The sequence below is a fragment of the Echinops telfairi genome, unplaced genomic scaffold (genome assembly GCF_000313985.2).
Source record: "Echinops telfairi isolate 266 unplaced genomic scaffold, ASM31398v2 ScPeMD7_2;HRSCAF=8, whole genome shotgun sequence".
Lineage (NCBI taxonomy): Eukaryota > Metazoa > Chordata > Mammalia > Afrosoricida > Tenrecidae > Echinops > Echinops telfairi.
In genome coordinates, this window is record NW_022103898.1 from 11,336,066 (window position 1) to 11,355,782 (window position 19,717).

Genomic DNA, 19,717 nt, shown 5'->3' on the forward strand with positions numbered 1-19,717 from the left:
CGCAGGGTGGGGGCGCAGGCCCGGGAGGGGGCACCGGGAGGAGGTGAGTGTCTCTCGTCGCCTCCTCCTCTCCCCCCCTTTCGCCCCCGCCTCCTTGTGGCGATGAGAAGGAGGAGGACAGCGCCGAGGAGGAAGAGGCTGATGGCGGCGGTGGCGCTCCGAGAGACCTCGGCTGGGCAAGGGCCGGCCGCGGCGGGCCGAGGACTGCGCCTCTAGAGCCCGAGTTCTCGGGAACTCGTCGCGGCGGACGCGCTCGGCGGCTTCGTGCGCTGCGCCCTCCTCCGGGCTGGGCCAGGCCCTACCTTTTCGGTCGAGTCCACCTCCCTTTCCAGTCGCCGCGACCCGGCGACGCGAAAAAGGAACTCCCCCCGCCCCCACCCCCTCGGCTGCCGGCCCAGGCCCCCAAGCCCACCCCAGGGAGCAGGGCGGGGGCCCGGGGCCGAAGAGGAGATCGCCCGAGACTTCACCTTTTCCTCGCCCGTCGCTTCGAAAGAATTAAAAATGGCCGAGAATGTGGTGGAACCCGGGCCGCCTTCAGCGAAGCGGCCTAAACTCTCGTCCCCGGCCCTCTCGGCGTCGGCCAGCGACGGCACAGGTTAGTCCCGGCCCCGCGCACCTTCCTCCTTCCATGTTGGCTCCCTTTCTCTCCCCGGGGCTCCCCCACTCACTGCTCCCTCGAATGCCTGCCTTCGCGGGGTGTCTGAATGAGCTGCCGCCGGAGCCCTACCATTTTCTCGGCCTCCCGAGCCCTGCGTTTCAACACTGTCACCTCGCTGTGTGTTCTGGAATTAGGGCTCGGAAGTGGCTGCCGGGGAGACATGGCCTTTATTGTGGCGGCCAGGCCGTTTAATTTGGGGGAAACGCAGGCCAGGCCCGGGGTCTGCCAGGGCCTTTTCTGCGCTGTGAGTTTTCATTTTGGGGGGGGAGGGGGCGAGGGGGGGGGAGGGTTGGTCCTAAAGGAGGAGTCGCCAGTGTTTCTTCCCCCTACTTTCCACTCTTACCGCCTCTCTTGCACAAAGATACCCTGCGGAGGGTTTAGGGCGTTATTTATTTATTTATTTTAAAAATCGTGCTTTCATTTCTTTTTAATGCTGTGAGTGCGAGCCAGGATTTCGGTTTACACGTGAAGGCTGTTCAAATTTGATCTTTCTTACCCTTCTTAGGTGGTGGCGGGTTTTTGTTTTTTACCCCCTCCACCATCCCCTCTCCTTTTAAAAATTTTTTATTTGCTTTAAGAATCAATATGGAGCGCAGTTCATTTTACGTCTCCCAGGTCTTTGCTGCGAGACGAAAATGCCTGAAACCCTGGGATTCCAGGTGGGGAGGGACGGAGGTTTTGTACAGTTTGTATTATCTTTTTGTTTGGTAGTTGTAGGGTGGGCAGGGGAAAAAAAATCAGTACGTGGTTCCGTGGCGGGTATTTGGAAATTGAGGATAGAAGTTGGGAGAAGCCCCAACTGCAGCATGAAGGGATTGTAGAAAAGTTTTAAAATGTGTGTGTGTGTGTACGTGTTGGGATGAAAGCAGCCTTGGTTTTTTGGAGTTTTTGTTTGTTTTATTCTTGTTAGCATTTAAGCATATTTGGAGATCGTGGATTTTTGTTTGAAAACCCTCCAATTCTGTACTTCGTTCAGTTGTGGGCAGGCCCTTTTGTAAGGAGAAATGCCGGAGACTCGGTCCCTGGTTCCCCCTTTCCCTTCTCACAGCTCTTTAGTGGTGCTCTGGTGGCCACCCACCTCCCTGTTGTAGTTGTTTGAGATGCCAGGATAATGAAAAGGAAGAATGGCTGGCCATCTGACAGTCCCCACGATGTTCCCCTTACTACAGAGCATCTCTTTTAAAAACTCCCCAGAACAGGCTCAACGTCATCCCTCCATCTGCCAGTGAGAGTGCATAATGGAGTTAAATGTACCCTTGGAGTTTGTGCACAACTTTTCCAGCAGGTTTTGGAGGAGGCTGCGTTTCAGAGGGCAAAAATGTGAGGAAAATGGCAAATGTTTTGAATGTCTTTGTTCTTTGGAGGAAAGGTTATGAATTGACAGCTTGAAATTTTAAGAAAAAATTATTTTTAGTAGAAATCATACTTTACCTATGGCTTGTGACATAGGTTATGTGTGAACTTTGATCCTCTTCTGCCTGGAAGTTTCTGTAGTCTTTGGGGATTTTTTTTAATGCTGTTTTGTTTTTCAGAATTTACACATGTACACACTGAATATTGCATTTCTTTGCACTTACTAAAGTGCCATTCTGGAAAATTTTGCAGACCCCCACAGATGTGTTTTCAGGTGTAGATTACTTCTGGGTTGTCTCTTGAGTGACTTTGCTCTGGCGTTTGTGTATGATGTGGTGATGGGGTCTGCGTCCAGTTGGCTTGCACACATGGGTGTGTTCTGATGTTCTGCCCAGGTGTAGCCCTGCATGCTGGCTATGGCCGGGTCTAGCTCGTTCTCGTAGTGTCTCACCTGGCTAACACACACTCTTGGAATATTATGAAGGAGTCCAGAGTGTATCAAATGGCTTTTTAAAAGTTTTATATATGTATGTATATATACATATATATAAGATTTTAATAATAAAAATAAACCTTTTTTCAGATACTTTCAATCCTAACAGTCTATTTTAACATTACTTCTAAATTTCATAGTGGATACGATTCTTCCCCCCTTCCACATTCCTCTCTGTTCTCAGATTCTATTCCAGGAATTCTTTGGGATACAAATTTTAACCCTGGCTACGCAATCTGGAGTTTTTGTTGAGGATGCTGTGAATCTAAAGAAAATACTGTTATCTGTAAATTTACTTCAAGTAGGGCATGATGGCACTTTTTTTTTGGCTTCCAGTAGTCTTGCATAAAAGTTGTAGGCAATGTTTGAAGGTACCTCACTTTTTAAAACTGTAAATTTCAAACTTTTAAAACCTTTAACTGGAATTTGAGTTTTCGCTTGAGTTTTCTTTATAAGTGTAAAAGATGTTGCTTTGGAACCAGGTATGGTTTTTATCTAAAAGTAGTTCAAATAAGACAACAGTTCTGCTCTCCAGAAACTTTTTTTAATGTTTGAAGCTTGCAATTTTTGTAGTGAATGTATGCGTACCTCTTAAATGTGGAGCATGCCAGCTTTATAGGAAAGAAAAAGTGGAAGACAGGTTGAATGGTTGCAAAACAAAAACAGGCTTAATTCCCGTTTTCTGAATTTCTAAGCTCTTCATTAGGTACTGATGCAGAATTAAAATAATATTTAATACTCCAAAGGTTTTTATTAAAGACATTTCCAGGCTGGCTCAAAGAATTTGAGTTCTGGTTTTATGATTTGGGATAAGGGGATGGGGCGCTACTTGTTGGCTTTTGCACCTATATGTTCCTATTTGAATATGTCCATTTTATTTCATATGGTATGGCTAAGTCAAAGCAAATCATTTGTTAAAAGAATTAACTTCTCCACTCCGAATATCATAAAAGCTATTTTGTAAAAAACTTGACCAGAAGAGATTGAAACAGGTAAATCCTGCATTATCCTATTTTTAATAACCTGTGTGATAGAAATAATAAGGATAACATGTTATAACCTTAATTGCTTAGTGGACATGTTCTGTCTTTGCTTGTAAATATTTCATGCAATAGGCACTTACAGAACAGACTCTAGAAAGATGTGTTAAGTGTTAGGATCTATGATGTGTCCGAATTTACTGGCTTGGTTTTATGCCAGTTTTTGGTTTTCATCTCAAAGGCACAAAGCAGAATATATAATGGTCCTGTATATTATTTTGTGTGCCTGGTGGACAACTAGATTAATGTACATAGTAGAAAAATGACAGGGGTTTTTCAGTGTTTTACTTTCTCAAAATACCAGTGTATGCTAGTTGTCTAGCAGCCTAAGGAGAACATTTTGGTGTGAAACCTGTGCTGTAGGTAAAAAACCAAACTGACTGCCACCGAGTCAATTTCCACTTGTAGCCCACTGTGCTACCAGGCTTTACTACCTTTAAAGTCTGAAGTGTGGCTGATTACATTGGTTCTGATCGTGGAGTCTTTGAGATGTGGCTTCTTGGTTCAGTGTACTGGACTTGAGCATTAAATTGCAAAGCGTATTACTGAGTCCCTTGAATATCTTTGGGCCATTGCATGTTCTTGCACGTTCATTTATAGGGCTTCTTGAGAATGATTTGTAGTTGATTATGAGAGAAAATGTACTTTGTTTATTTACTAAGTTGTAAATCTTACAGATATCACAGTAGGGGTGTCCCTTAGCTGGAGTTCATCTTTTGCAGAGGCAAGGAATGTGTGGTCATGTCCATTGACTGGTCATTTGGCATGGTCTCTCAGTTTTACTTTGCTTGTCTGCCTTCTCTAGCTTACAGGACAAGAAGGGGAGGCAAAATGAAATGAGTTGAAAATAAAAGTGTTTGTAAGGCATTAAGTGGTAAATAGGAAAGGAGAGTGGGAAGAATGTTGCAGATATAAGTGGGAGTGTAAAATACTACTTCCGATGTATTTATAAAAATGATTCAGAAGTTGTTCTGCCAATTCATATACCCAACAAGTAATGAAAATATACAACATATGTGTATGTCCAAATTTTAGATTCTTCTGAGAATTTTTTGAAATTGAATTTTTTCAGTGTTGGGAACTTTAGTGATCAGGTGAAGTGTATGTTAAGCCAATTGTAAAAACAAATTTTAACATTGACTATAGCAGGTGAGTTTTTTTTAATGTGGTAATGGGTTTTTAGTCCTTTGAAATTGCTCAATTCTAATATTTTTAAAAGGTGTAAAAAGAATAGTAATTATTCTCTGGAGCAATTTGGATATAATTTTAAGTGGTAGATTTTTTTTTTCTTTATGTTTTTAATGCCCCTTTCCCCCTTACCCCCAAAGGGGGGTTGGTAATTAAGAATGTGTAGTTTAGGTAGTATAAGAGAAAAAGTAAAGTAGAAACAGCTGTGAAAAAGCAGTGCTTCAGAGAATGCATTTTGTAGTCAAGCTAGAGGTTAGATCCCAGACCTAACTGTGAACCTGGGTCCAAATTCTTACTCTCTCTGACTCCATTTCCTTGCCTGTATACCTCCCTTATAGGATTATGGCAAGAATCTAATGAGAATTTTCTTTATAAAATGCTTAGGCTAGTACTCACTGCTGCCTTTATGTGTTCATTGAGGACTAACTCTTGTGACCCTTATTGATAAATCCTAGAAGGAACATGGCTGTGGTTTTTTCTGGGTTCTTTTTTGGCTAGAATAAAGAGAAAACCAAGTGCACAAAGCTGAGAGAGTAAAGTCTTACTGGAAACTCCTGATGCAGAGTTGCCTGTATATCTGAAGTTTGGTGGGGGTAGGTGGCATAAAAGGACACGAGAGCAGAGACTAAGATAGGATAAAAATGCTGCACGTGGGCAAAAAAGTTTGTGGGAAAATTCCATTATCCCACGAAAATTGAAGCACCCTTGTCTGTAATGACACACTTTCGGTGTCTTGTACATGTGTAAGTAAGTAAAATAAAAAAATATATAAGGCACGAGAATTCAGAAAGCAAATTGTTCTCTTGGAGATGTTCAAAAGCGAAGGAATAGGTTTGTGCTAAAGAATTGTGTGGTTCTGTGCTCTTTTTATTGCTTACCTGGCTAGCAAAAGGGCCTTCTTATCAAGGATGAAGAAGAAAAATGGAATAGTACAATACCTGTGAAAGCTTTGACCACACCCAAGTCAGGACTCTCCGCACAAGCCCACACTTCTCCTGAAGACTGGTGTGCACTCTTCAGGGTTTTTATTGCACTTTAAGTGCTCATTGTGACTCCGTGTATTGATTTTTGTGACCCACCTCTGGCTTATGATCCACAGTTTGAAAAACACTGGCTTAAAAAGGGGTTGGGAAACTAGTGGTTGCCCTGTATTGGGCCAATGTTTTCTGTAGTCTAAGCACTAGTCTTCAGTACAGAAATGCTCTCCCAATCCAAACAGACTTGGTGACTTCTTCCATGAAGTTTATAGACAAGGGGAGAAAAATCAGCATTCAACAAGTCTGATGTGACCAGCATTATAATTGGGCAATACAATCAGTGTCCAGGGGGACCTAGCCTAATAGTTAAGCCCTGAAGCCTGGCTTGAAGAATAGGAATCTGGTCTTGAGAGCTGAAGGCTAAGGCGGTTAAAAGTGAACCATAGTGTGTGGCCTACTCAGGGAGCCTGTTAGTTTCAGAAGACGGGGTTGGGGGGGTGGATGATAAAGACAACTAGAGGTGAGCAAGGGGCCATTCCTGCAGGACTTAGCAATGGTTATAGGAGTTTAGACTTTCCGTTTTAGGTGTTAAATGGATGGTGCAGCGTTGTACTTCAGTTGAACAATGAAAGTAAAGAATAGTTTGGAAGGGAGCAGGAAAAGTCTGGAGACCTTTTAAAGATGTTTTAAGGTCGTATAGGTCTCCTGAATTAAGTAATCACTGCTTTCATTTAGTGTACCTTTTACTCTCTTATTCAGCAAACAAATACCCAACCAAGGGTTAGGTACCTGGACTATAAAGATGAATCAAGATGCCATTTCTGCTCCCAAAGCCTCTGCTTATACACCATTGTTCATTGCAGCACTATTCATGATAGCCAAAAGGGGGAACCAGCATGTCTGTCAACAGTTGAATGGATAGACAAAATGCAGTACATGCACACAGTGCAATATCACTCACCCATAAAGAGAAATGAAGTGCTGGTGCATACCCTTGTGTTGACCCAGGCAGGCATGATAGAGAGGAGACTGGAGAAGGCTCATTGTATAGGGGACACTGAGCTTATATGCTAGGAGTGGAAATGGATAATGAGAAATCTGGAAATGGATAATGGTTGAAAGACATGTTGATTGAATGTAATCAATGTCACTGAATTGTACATACATGAATTGTTAGAATGGCAAATGTTTTGTTTACCATAATTTAAAAAGAAAAGATGTACTTGTGAGTTTGAGAAAATGTTCCGGCTAAAGGCAGAAGGTAGGGATCATCTCTGACCAGGTGAGTGTGGAGAGCTGGGGGAAACATCACTGAGAAAATGTGTGTTTCAATGGTGCTCTAAAGGTAATTTACTTTTTCTTAGAACTAGGAAAGGTTGAGAGCATTCCAGGTAGAATAAATTTAAGTAGTTGTCTGATGTGGCTGGAGCCTAGGCAGTGTGGTGGCAGTTTACATAGGACACAGGTAGGAAAGGCTGTTGGAGCCCTATTATGGAAAGATGTAAATATCATGCTGTAGAATTTGATATTTTGTCAGGATAAAGGTTTTTGGAAGAGAGTGTCATGAATAGAGGTAAATTAATTTTGGTGAGACTCTAGAATCAATAGCAGAGAAATCACCTAGTGATGGAAGACTGGAATGCATCATTTCTCTCATTTGGAATGAGGTTATCATTCACCTAAGAAGTAAGACCTAACTTTTGGACATGAATTATCATAAGTGCAGAAAATACAACAGATAGCAACTTGGAAACCATTCACACGCCCTATTATTTGGAGGGTTGCAATTTTTTTGGAGTTTTTTCTTTTTCCTCACGGGATGCTTTGATGCCATCTCCAAGGATAAATCCTAGTCAAGCAAATGAGTCCCAGCCTTACTGTACAGCTGTTCATAAGATTATTACTGCTGCCCTAAATCAAGACGTGTTCAGTGATGGTTAGTTGAGTTGCATGCAGTTCAGATTCATTAGTCATGTTATTTGTCATTGAATTGATGCTTAAGGTAAGATTTTACATACGTAAATGTATTCATCTTGGCAAAGAACAGATAGTCAATGTAAAGCTTCTAGCAGGCTCCAGGTCTCACATTCTTGATCTGGTATGACACTCTTATCTCTTAATTTGGAGCCCGTAACTTAGATATGTTCAGTTTTAAGAATAAACTTCAAGCCAATCTATTCCCAAAGTACCAGGACACATTTTGACTTGTAATTGTAGGTAAAGTTAAGAGTACATATTTTAAAATCTACTTACCCTTTTACCCTGTGGATCTCGGCCTTCACAATTCAACAGCTGCCAACCTCCATAGCTTTTGATCTTGCGTAACATACGTTATCATCTTTGACCAAAATTTATATAAAATGCATAGGTTGTTTCTGAATGCTTTAGGAAACTGTAAGACTGTCTGTCTTACCAGTATGGATATTTCATTTGTTTGTCTATCTTTCTCCGTTCAATAAGCGGAGTTTTCCATGATTATAGGGTAATTTTTGCTCCATCTACACAGTTGAGATGCTATTTTTGAAATAAAACACTTGAATGGAGGTTAGGAAAGTGTTTTAATCTGGTAAGCACAATTCATTTGCACAATTGCCTTTGTTTAGAGCAGTGGTTCTTAACCTTCCTAATGCCGTGAACCTTTAATACAGTTCCTTATGTTGTGGTGACCCCCAACCATAACATTATTGCTACTTCATAACTGTAATTTTGCAACTGTTATGAATTGTAATGTAAGTATCTGATATGCAGGATGTATTTTCATTGTCACAAATTGAACATAAAGCATAGTGATTAATCACAATATGTAATTATATATTGTGAAATATTTATGTGTTTTCCAATGATCTTAGGCGACGCGACCCCTGTGAAAGGGTCCTTTGATATCCCCTCCTCACCCAAAGGGGTTGCAACCCACAGGTTGAGAACTGCTGGTTTAGAAGTTGCAATGTTTTAAAATTCTATACTTTTTAAGCACCCCAACAGCTGAAAGAGTAAGAGCATCCCCCAAACTAATAAGAACAGAACTTTGTGGTGGTATCAGTTTCAAAGTTTAAATATACTGCTAAAGTAACGTCGGTATCTCTTTCATCATCATCTTTTTTCCTTTTCCTAACCTGGACTAGGGCTCTGGGTGTTCAGACCGCTGTCAGTCAACCTGGACCTCACTCCCTCTGTGTCCCCTATTGAGTTTCTTTCAATTGTGGAGCTTTCTGTCCATCTTTAAGTTATTTACACATCCTGTTCATTCTGGCCACACTTGTTGAGCTCCAACGTATCCTTTGATGTTACCACAGGGTTGGGCGAAAGAAATAACGGTTTTGAGATCTGGATATACCCATTCTTTTAAAGGCATGTTAAGGCCACGCACAATAAATTAGCTGAAGGGGGAAGCAGTGGGTATATTTTGTGTTCTACCTGAGATACCTGAGAAGGGACTAGTTTTAAAATACTCCAAATTGGTGTAGATATTTTGTTTAATGACCACAGTTTGAGTATAATGTGAATTTGACTTCAGCTTATCTAAAGTACAAAAATGAGCCTGCCTAGTCAACAAATAATTTTTGAGACTTCTAAGTGAAAATTTGTAACTAGCAGTAGATCTTGATTTTGGGACCATGGTGGGTCTTATTTGCTTAATTTCTCATTATCATAGAATTATCTTGATATTTTGGCTTTTAGGACGGTTAGGTAAGTGGAGTGTGCATATTGTAAGGTATTACATGGTTAAGTATGCTTTAAGGACCTCAAGTAATGTAGAAGACTTGAAGGATAACCTAAAAGAATCAGGATGTAACAATGAAAGTATGTTGTGGAGAAACATTTTACATATGCTCATTATAATTTTGTTATCTGGCAACTTGGCGTTTTGCTTGGTAGAAGTGAACTGATGCAGATTTGTTTATTAGAAACTGAGGAGAAATGTCTTCCTGGAGGGTAGGGTGTGAGTTCATGCATTTCAATGGTCATTTGTGAACATCACAAAAAGCACCCCCAAAAAACATTGTAATATTTGCCATAGAATACTTCAAAGGTAAATTTCAGGGTTTTTTTTAGTTCCTAATAGAGGAAGGGGGAAATAAATGTAAGCAAATTAAAAATTATGTGCACATCCTTGATCTGGAAAACACTTTCTTCTACTTTCCTCTCAGTCCATTGCAATCTACATTTTACCTTAATGGCTTCACTGAAATTACTCATTTGTTCTCAAGTTAATTCCATTTCCTATATCCTAATAACCCTTTAAGACAAAGTATAGTTACTCAACCAGGGCCAATAAGTGCTAATTTGTTCATATTGTAATCCATAAAGTCCTACAGTAGATCAGCTTTCTCTCCAGAATAAAATCTAAAATTTTGTTGCACCGCCTTCTAGATAGCTTCTTGTGTTTTTTGAGTTGATCTGGTCTGATTTTTATGCAAGTTAAGATGGAAGCCTGAGAAGGAGGTGATTTGGATGAATGGATGCATGCGCGCACATGCACGCACACACACCACCCACTCTTTTCTCCTTGAAAAGGTATAAAGTTGAGGGTGTGCCAGTGTTAAAACCACGGATTTGTAGTAATTATGGGACTTAAATTTTTTAATTTCCCTGTATCTGCCTTTCAACTAACTTTTGGCCACCAGCTTTCATTTACTATTTACAGTAAACTGGCTAAAATCATAGTCTCATGTTTTAGTTGCCCTTTTTGCAATATGCATTTCAATTCACTGTTTGTGAACTTGCTAGCAGGATTACTTTTCTAAGAAGCCCTTGCAGAAATAACTTAATAGGGAAGGAATGGAAATTGAATGGTTAAAATGAAGTCTACCTAGTCGATTTTTTAGCGTTAGCACTCTGGCAGTATAGAATTGACTAAGAGTTTGGATGATTTTTCTTAATCCAGAATTTTCATTCGCGTTGCTACAAGTTCTTTGTTTAAAAACGTTTCTTACAATGTTCAGTACAATGGCTAAGCAGGGGGTTTTGTAGGTTCCTCATAAAGAAAGCACTGGGTTAGGATCCAGGGGGTTGGGGTAGATTCCATATACAATCATGTCGTATTATCTTGGGGACATTTGTTTTCTGTTCTTGTTATTAAATCTTTGGGCAGTTGATGTTAGCTTCAGTTGCTGTATAAGACGAGTGAGTGAATCAGTAATTTTAAAATTTAGGTGCTCCCTAAGAAGGGGCGGTAAGATGTCAAGACCTGAGGAAGATGTGTATCATGAATGTGTATTCTGCTTCTCATGTGTATCTACCTTCAGGTTGGGAACTACTGAACTGGATGAGTCTTAAATCTGTTCAATTTGGTATACAACTTTAAATGAATGGAAGTGCTTTAAAATCAAGAGTGGTTTTATAAACCTTCTCAGCTCTTAAGAGAATCCTATGTAGAATAAGTTTACTGCCTTTTGACAGAAGAGATAAATTACAATTTGGGGTTCAGTGCAAGCCTGTAGACTCCATGAACATTACTGAGTTCAATACCAGTGATGGCTGATGGCTTTTGGAGATTATAAGTAAGAGTTGAAGAACTTGAGGCACAGTCCCAATGGTTTACAAGTAATAAAAGGGATCTTACCTTGACAGTTTGATAGTAATATCTGTCTGTTTGATCAGGGGTCCGGTGGATATTACTTTTTAACGTCTTTTAAGTTGTTGCCGTTAGGTGCCATTGAGTTGGCTCCAACCCATAGCAACCCCATGCACAACAGAACGAAACACTGCACGGTCCTGTGCCACCTTCACACTTGTTCCTGTGTCTGAACCGTTGATGTAATGCAGCAGCTACGGTCGGTCCATCGCATTGAGGGCCTTCCTCTTTTTCGCTGCCCTTTCACTTTACTAAAAGCAGATGTCCTTCTCTAGGGACTGGTCTCTCCTGACAGCACACCCAACGTATGTAAGAAAAGTCTTTGCCTCTAAGAAACACTCTGGCCTTACTTCTTCCAATACCGATCTGTTTGTCCTTTTAGCAATCCATGGTATTTTCAATTTGTTCTCCAGCACCATAATTCAAATGCATCGATGCTTCTCCAGTTTTCCTTACTCAATATCCAACTTTCACATGCATATGATTGATGCATGTGACCCATGGCTTGGGTCAGGCGCATCTTAGTCCTCAAAGTAAAATCCTTTTCAATATTCTAAAGAGGTCTTGTGCAACAGATTTACTTAATGCAGTATGTCTTTTAACTTATATAGGAATAGAAAGTAAAAAGACTTTAAATAAAGATAAATATCCAATCAGATATAAGTAATTATGGCATAGAGTTGCTGGAAATAAGTATTATCTATTCATTCCATGAGTATTTATTTAGTGTAGATAATATGCAAGGGGGGTTCAGAAAATTCATGGGAAAATTCTATTAACTCTTGGTGAATAGTAGATGTAGCTACTTCTGAGGTTAAGAGTTAATTATGAGAATAATACATCTGAGGTGCCTAAAACAATGTCTGAAAAATGTTGCTCTCATTGCAAAACATTTGTGTCTCTTTTTTTTTTTCATTGTGTTCCTTAATGTGGTAGTTATTCCACTGCAGAAGACAAATAGTTTGTGTATAGTGGTGGTGCAGTGCATACAGTACTCAGTTATTTACTAGATGGGGCAGAGTTTAAGCCCACGAAAGATGGGGCAGTCTGCTTCTGTAAAGATTTACGGCCTTGGGATTTCTATGGAGCTGTTCTACTTTGTCCTGTCGGGGCACTGTGAGCTGGAATTGACTGTGGTAGCACAGTGGGCATATAACTTGTTAGGTGCCGTTGAGTCCATTTCGACTCATAATGGTCAACCCCATGGACCACAAATCAAACCACCACTTGGTCTTGTGCCATCTTCACAATTGTTCTTATGTTTGAGCCCATTCTTCTTTTTCACTATCACACTGCTTTACAAGCATGATGTCCTTTTTCAGGGACTGGTTTCTTCTGATAGCATGTCCAAAGTATGTAAGACAATGTCTCTAAGGATCATTCTGGCTGTACAGACAGATTTGTTGAGGGTTTTTTGGTAGTGCATGATACTTTGAATATTCGCCAGCACCGTAGTTCAAATGCACTGGTTTCTCTTCCTTGTTCGGTCTCTAATTTTCATAGGCATATGAGGCAATGAGAAATACCATGGTTTGGTAAGGCTCACCTTAGTTCTCAAAGTAACATCTTTGTAACATCTTTGCTTTTCAACACTTTAAAAGAGGTCTTGTACAGCAGATTTACCGGATGCAACACATCTTTTGATCTCCTGACTGATGCTTCCAAATGAGCATTGATTGTGGATCAAAGCAAGATAAAATCTTTGAAAATTTCAATCTTTTCTCCATTTATCATGATGCTACCTATTGGTCCTGCTGTGAGGATTTTTGTTTTCTTTACATTGAGTTTAAATCATACTCACCAAATAAACCATACTCTCTGCCATCCAGTCAGTGACAGCTCATAGTGACCCTGTTGGACGGGGTAGATCTACCCCTGTGGTTTCCCAGACTGTAAATCCATACTGAAGGCTGGCTTAGTATGTAGCAGGTATAGTTCTAAGCACTTTACATATATTAACTCGTTTAATCCTCATAAGCAACCCCTTAAGTATGTACTTTATTATAATAACAAGGTAGAAACTAGGTTTTTGCTTGTGTACTTTTGAATCATCTTTGTGGTCTCCTGGGGTAACTCAGTATTTGATTGGCATTGCATCGAATCTATCATTTAATATTGAAGAATTAATGTCCCTGCATATCCAGGTATTTAGGATATTATTCTACTTAGGTAGTCTTCGAAGTTTTAGAATTTTTCATGTTATCATAAGTTGTATTTTAAATTTTATTTTTAACCATTTGTTGCTGGTGTACAGAGACACAATTTAATTTTATATTTGTCTTAGATCCGGTTAGCTTGCTGAACTGTCAGTGTTTTCAGTAATTTGTTTAGAAATTTCTATGTTGACAGATCGGCAACAATATTGTTTCTTCCCTTGTGGTTATTTTATTTGAAAATTTTCACGTATTACCGTAGTGAAATATTCTAGTGTCACCATGAATAGATGTGGTTGTCATGGGTATTTTTGTCTTACTCTGATGTTAAAGAGATTCCATTATGCATATTTGTTGACATTTTTAGGCTTTAAAAGAAACCTTTTTTCAACCTAGGCTGCCCTGTAGATGCAGGGGTTTTGCTTTGGTTTTAGTGGTAGTTTATTTTTTATCGTTCATCAAAATTTATTAAATAATTTTCTTGCATTTGAGACATTTAAAAATTTTTTAAGTCATTTTATTGGGGGCTTGTACAACTCATCACAAGCCATCCATCCATCCATCCATTGTGTCAAGCACATTTGCACATATGCTGCCATCATTTTCAAAGCATTTTCTTCCCACTTGAACCCCTTATATATCAGCTCCCCATTTCTTCCCCTTTTCTCTCCCAGAGATTTTCTAATATTGAACCTCCCTATCTTTTTAGGAGGATTTCTGGGATTTTTCCAGTTTATGATATTTTAAAGACATTGCTTAATTTGGTTTGCTAATGTGCTCATGAATAAGATTGCCTTATTTTCTTGTAATGGACATTGTGGTTGAAATTACTGGTTTTTGTTTGTGGGGGGATGTTTTGTATTTTCTAGTGGTAGTTATATAAGATTGCACTGACTTTTCCTTGAGAGTTTGGTTTGTCATTCCTGTATGGAAAGATTAATTAATGATGCCTTTTCTTTAATTTTCATTTTAATAGAGAAACTAGCATAAAGAACTCCCATATACTATTGTCCTGTTTCAAGTTGGCTAGTATTTTATCACCTCCCCCCCCCTTTTTTTTTGGCTTTGTTTTGGGAGTGTCTTAAAGCAAATCCCAGACACATTATTTCACCAGAAATTATTTGGTACACAGTTCTCAGTAAAAAGGATTTATTTTTAACATTATCCTAGTCAACAAAATTAAGCCTCTTAATATTATTATAGTAATATTACTCAGCCTGTATATCTATTCTGATTCTTTTTTACAAATGTCTTTTTAAAGTAGCTTTGTTTAATCAAGACCCAAATAAGACTGATTGTTGAATCTCTTGTTTGATAACAGCCCCCTTTTCTTTCATCCTCCCCTGTTCACAAAAGCCATTGATTTGTTGGTCAAAGGCCATTGCAATGTTTAGCCTATGTAATTTTTTTTCTTTTTCCTGTAAATTAGGTGGGGGGGGGGTGTTACATTTCAGACCATCCACTTTTTCTTTTTAATCATTTTATTAGGGGCTCATACAACTCTTATCACAATCCATACACACATCAATTGTGTAAAGCGCATTTGTACATTCATTGCCCTCATCATTCTCACAACATTTCCTCTCCACATAAGCCCCTGGTATTAGGTCCTCGTTTTTCCCCTCCCTCCCCGCTCCCCCCTCCCTCATGAGCCCTTGATAATTTATAAATTGTTATTTTGTCATGTCTTGCCCTATCCGATGTCTCCCTTCACCCACTTTTCTGTTGTCCGTCCCCCAGGGAGGAGGTCACATATAGTTCCTTGTAATCGGCTCCCTCTTTCCAACCCACTCTCCTTCTACCCTTCCAGTATCGCCACTCACACCACTGGTCCTGAAGGGATCATCCGCCCTGGGTTCCCTGGGTTTCCAGTTCCTATCTGTGCCAGTGTACATCCTCTGTCAGACCATCCACTTTGTATTCAACAGTTTAAACAACTAGCCAGACCCCTCAATAGTTTACCTTTCTTCATAATTTCTTTTTTATTAAGATTTGGTAAGTATATTCTCAGAATTTTTTGTTTTGTCTGTATTCTAATTTATTTAATTTTGGTTTGGGTAAAATCATATATAGCGAGTTAGTTTTCCATTCAGTATTTCAACATTTTTTGTTTGGTGGCATTGTAATTCCTTCAGTGTAGCAGCAGTTTTCCAACTTACTTCCTGGGTTTCTCTGTTTCTAGTCTCCTCCGTTTTCCTGAGCTTTGCTTTTGGGAGAATGCGGCTTTTGGTTCCTGTGTGGTTGGTGGTATTGAAGTGACAGGTATTGTTTATAAGTCGGCCTGCTGTTTTGCTAAAAGGTGGTCCTCGAGAGTGGGTTTGGTTCTAGATTTGGACGGTGTTTAAGGGCCACAATCTTAGAGGATTCCACTAGTCTTTCTCACACCAGTAACATCTGATTTTTAAAATTATGTTCTATGTATTGCTCACACTGCAGGGCCTTCTGTAGTGATCCCAAATACAGTCAGTTTGGTAACTGGGTCACCATCTATTTCTGGTCTCAGGGTAGAAGAGGCTTTGGTTTGAGTCGTCTTTCCTTTAGTCTTTTGACTGCTTTTGAGTTACTGTTTTTATTCACTCTTCTTTACTCTGGTTGTTTAGGCAGGTGGTGGGGTCGAGTGAGCGACCAATTGTTGATCTTATATAACTGCTCACAAGCTTTTACCACCTCAGTTGCTACCATTTTCCTCTTTAATTAATAGCTTTTCCTTTGATCGTTGATTTTCTAACATTGACTTCTTTTAGCTCATTGATGTTTAGCCTCATTTTCATAATATATTACTCAAGTCAGGAAATGCTCTATTTATATTATTACTTTTTTTTAAAACTATTTCTTTTGTGATTTCCTCATTAAACTTAGTTTTTCTGTGTGTGATTTTATTTTTCTAACTAGACGGGGTTTATCTTTTTTCCTGTATGGTTTCTACTAAAGGATATAATCATGATGGCTATACCAGGAAAAAAAATAGAATGCAAAAATTACACATAAGTATGATGTGTCAGTTTTATAAACTGTATGGATAGACTGAAATAATGAAGAAAATGTATTCGTAACTTTATTAAGCAATAATCTTTGAGTAGTAGTCGGGTCATAGGTGTGTTTTTAATATGAAACTTATGTTATTCATAATGCACATTTTTTAAATGGAGAAACCTACAGTAATTTTCAAAAGAAATCCTGTAAAAGTGTGATCACTCAACCATCAGCCAAATCATGTTCAGTTCAATTCAGATACTACGACAGGGCTTACTGTGTTGGACATTGGACACAGTTGGTGTGTGCACTGGTGAGACACCTCTTTTCCAAGAATACAGTGTGAGTACTCTATTGGAGTGAAGAGAAGGGATGGTGACACACACCCAGGTCATTTCAATGCCTTCAATAGGATGGAAAGAGCTCAAGCAGGTAGAGCAGGAGTTGTGCTTATTTACACAGAGCTAAGTTCTACTAGAACCAAGAACATAGCCCCAGCTTACAACTGGGTTCAGTTCTGAAGACACCTTCAGAAGTTAGATACCTCTTTTCCCCACCCCTCCCCTTTTTGGTTTTTCATCATTTTGATTTTTTTATTATTAGCATTTTGAACATACCAGCTGCTCTGAAGGAGAGAGATGAGGCTATCTATTACTATAAAGATTTACAGTCTGGGAAGCCTTATATAGGAATGATAAGAAAGGAGATTGACTCAATGGCAGTAGATTTGATTTTTGTTCCATTTAATTCAAAGATTCAGTCTTTGTCTCTGTGGGTTGGAAACATTATGTGTAAACTTACAGCTATGCCACCTGCAACATAGTACATGTTACTGACAAAAACCAACTTAACAGCAACCCTATGGGACAGACTAGAACTGTTACTCTGGATTTCCTAGACTGTAAATGTAAATCTTTGTGGAAGTAGACAGCCTCATGTGTCTCCTGCGGAGCCAGCCTGGTGGGTCTGAACTGCTTGAAAGTGTAGATACTCAACTCAAAACAATTGTAAGTTTAGGTGTACTTGAGGAGCATTACTAAAGTGGGTTTTTTTGGTTGTTGTTCTCTACTATTTTTTTTTAATTAGTTGTAGGTTTTAAGTATATATAGCTCTGAAGTAACCACAGTTTCTTTTTATAATGTGAAAGATACTAACAGGGAAAAAAATTCAAGCACCTCAATCTGTATAATAGGGTTAATACCTTGGCTCTCAAGTGAGGGAGGGGCCATTTTGCCCATTTAGGGGACATTTGGCAGTGCCTGGAGGCATTTTGGGGTCTCACCATTGGGATAAGCATGCTACCATTTTAGGCACCCTGGTTCTGCTAAACCTATTACAATGCACAAGATAGCCTGTCTTCGCACAATGAAGAATTTTCTGCCCAAATGTCAATAATGCTGAGTTGACAAATCCTGGGTTCATCTATAATTGGCACCCAATTTTATGGACAGTGTAGGTGGACTTGTATGTTGTTGAAGGAGCTAGAAGCTTGTTTTCTTTACCGTATTCTAACCTGGTTTTAGTTAAGGCTGTGGGTCATTTGAAAGCAGCTTCACTCAAAAAGGACTTGTGGCAGACAGTGTGATCAAAGTTGAGTGGTGGGCAACCTGGTCCTTAGGCACTCAGGGAAGATTTTACAACTGGTGGGTTATTTGTAATAGTTCTTTATATAGCACAGTAAATTGTTTTCTTGATTTAATTTGTGAATTTAACCTCTTCTTAGGAAGGATAGAATGTTATATAGTTTAATTTTCTGTCTTTCCCCCCACGACCAACAATACAAACTTTCAAAAACTTGTAATGGGTGTTGTAGTAGGATTTAATCATTTTACCCCAGATTTTACTTTAGGTGCTGTTTCTTAAGTGTTTAAAAGTGTTGGTATAACTCCCTAATGTGCATTTTTATATTGCATAAAAAGTAGTAATATAAATTAGCATGTAGGTCATATTCCATGGAGTGTGGATATGATAACTATTGCTCATCAAGGACAAAATGTAGATTGGTTTCTTACTTTGTTTCATTCAAACTTTAACCTTTTTCTTTGTTCCTTTGCTTTTAGATTTCGGCTCTCTATTTGACTTGGAGCATGACTTACCAGATGAATTAATCAACTCTACAGAATTGGGACTAACCAATGGTGGTGATATTAGTCAGCTTCAGACAAGTCTTGGCATGGTTCAAGATGCAGCCTCTAAACATAAACAGCTGTCAGAATTGCTGCGATCTGGTAGTTCCCCTAACCTCAATATGGGAGTTGGTGGCCCAGGCCAAGCCATGGCCAACCAGCCCCAACAGAATAGTCCTGGATTGGGTTTGATAAATAGCATGGTCAAAAGCCCAATGACACCAGCAGGCTTGACTTCTCCCAATATGGGAATGGGCACCGGTGGGCCCAATCAAGGTCCCACACAGCCTGCAACAGGTATGATGAACAGTCCAGTAAATCAGCCTGCCATGGGAATGAACACAGGGATGAATGCTGGCATGAATCCTGGAATGTTGGCTGCAGGCAATGGACAGGGGATGATGCCTAATCAAGTCATGAATGGTTCAATTGGAGGAGGCCGGGGGCGACCCAATATGCAGTACCCAAACCCACCAATGGGAAATGCTGGCAACCTACTGACTGAGCCACTGCAGCAGGGCTCTCCCCAGATGGGAGGACAAGCTGGATTGAGAGGCCCCCAGCCTCTTAAGGTAAGCACGGTTTTGATTTGTGTTGTATCCCCAGTATGCCTTTGAGTGCTCTAGTGATGGTGGGAGGGCCTAAGGCCAGTTGTTCCTGTACTCCTAACTGTTCAAGCTTCATCTTCTCATGTAGATCATTCCCCACATACTATAAGCCAAGGATCTACTTACTGTGTTGTCACAACCTTTAAAGAAACCTCACAACAATTTTAAGTAAAATAGTTACTTGACAACTGGCTAATGTTCTATACCTGCATAGATTGTTACAAATCATTGCCAGCTAATTCCTATTTCTATTAGCACAAGTACAGGAGTATTTTCATCTCACTACCAAGCCCAAGTTGACCTTCATAGATTGTTTTAAAAAATATGTTTGTGAAATAGCTGGTTTGACACAAGTCTCCAGAAACTCAAGTTCTCATTGATTGAGGTGCCCCTCGTCTTTAAGAGATTTATTTATCATAAGAGCTTTATTAGGTCCTCTTTCTATTATTAGGTAGAATTTAAGGTCTTCTCATTTACTACGAGATCATTCCATGTGTTCCAATTAACTAGATTTTAGTTATTGTTTGAAAAGTTTTCTTTTTAAAAAGCCCACTTATACAGCAAATACTAATG

General features: G+C 39.6%; 1 protein-coding gene across 2 annotated transcripts in view; it reads left to right on the top strand.

Annotated features, from left to right (window-relative positions):
- Positions 1-411: 411 nt before the first annotated feature.
- The window catches only part of EP300 (E1A binding protein p300), a 73,869-nt gene continuing 54,563 nt past the window's right edge, over positions 412-19,717 (top strand). For both annotated transcript variants that reach the window (XM_045292229.1, XM_004700274.3), the window contains exons 1-2: positions 412-595; positions 18,471-19,108. In XM_045292229.1, the coding sequence (XP_045148164.1) occupies positions 502-595; positions 18,471-19,108 (732 nt within the window). In that variant the 5' untranslated portion in view covers positions 412-501. The remainder of the gene's footprint in view (positions 596-18,470; positions 19,109-19,717) is intronic.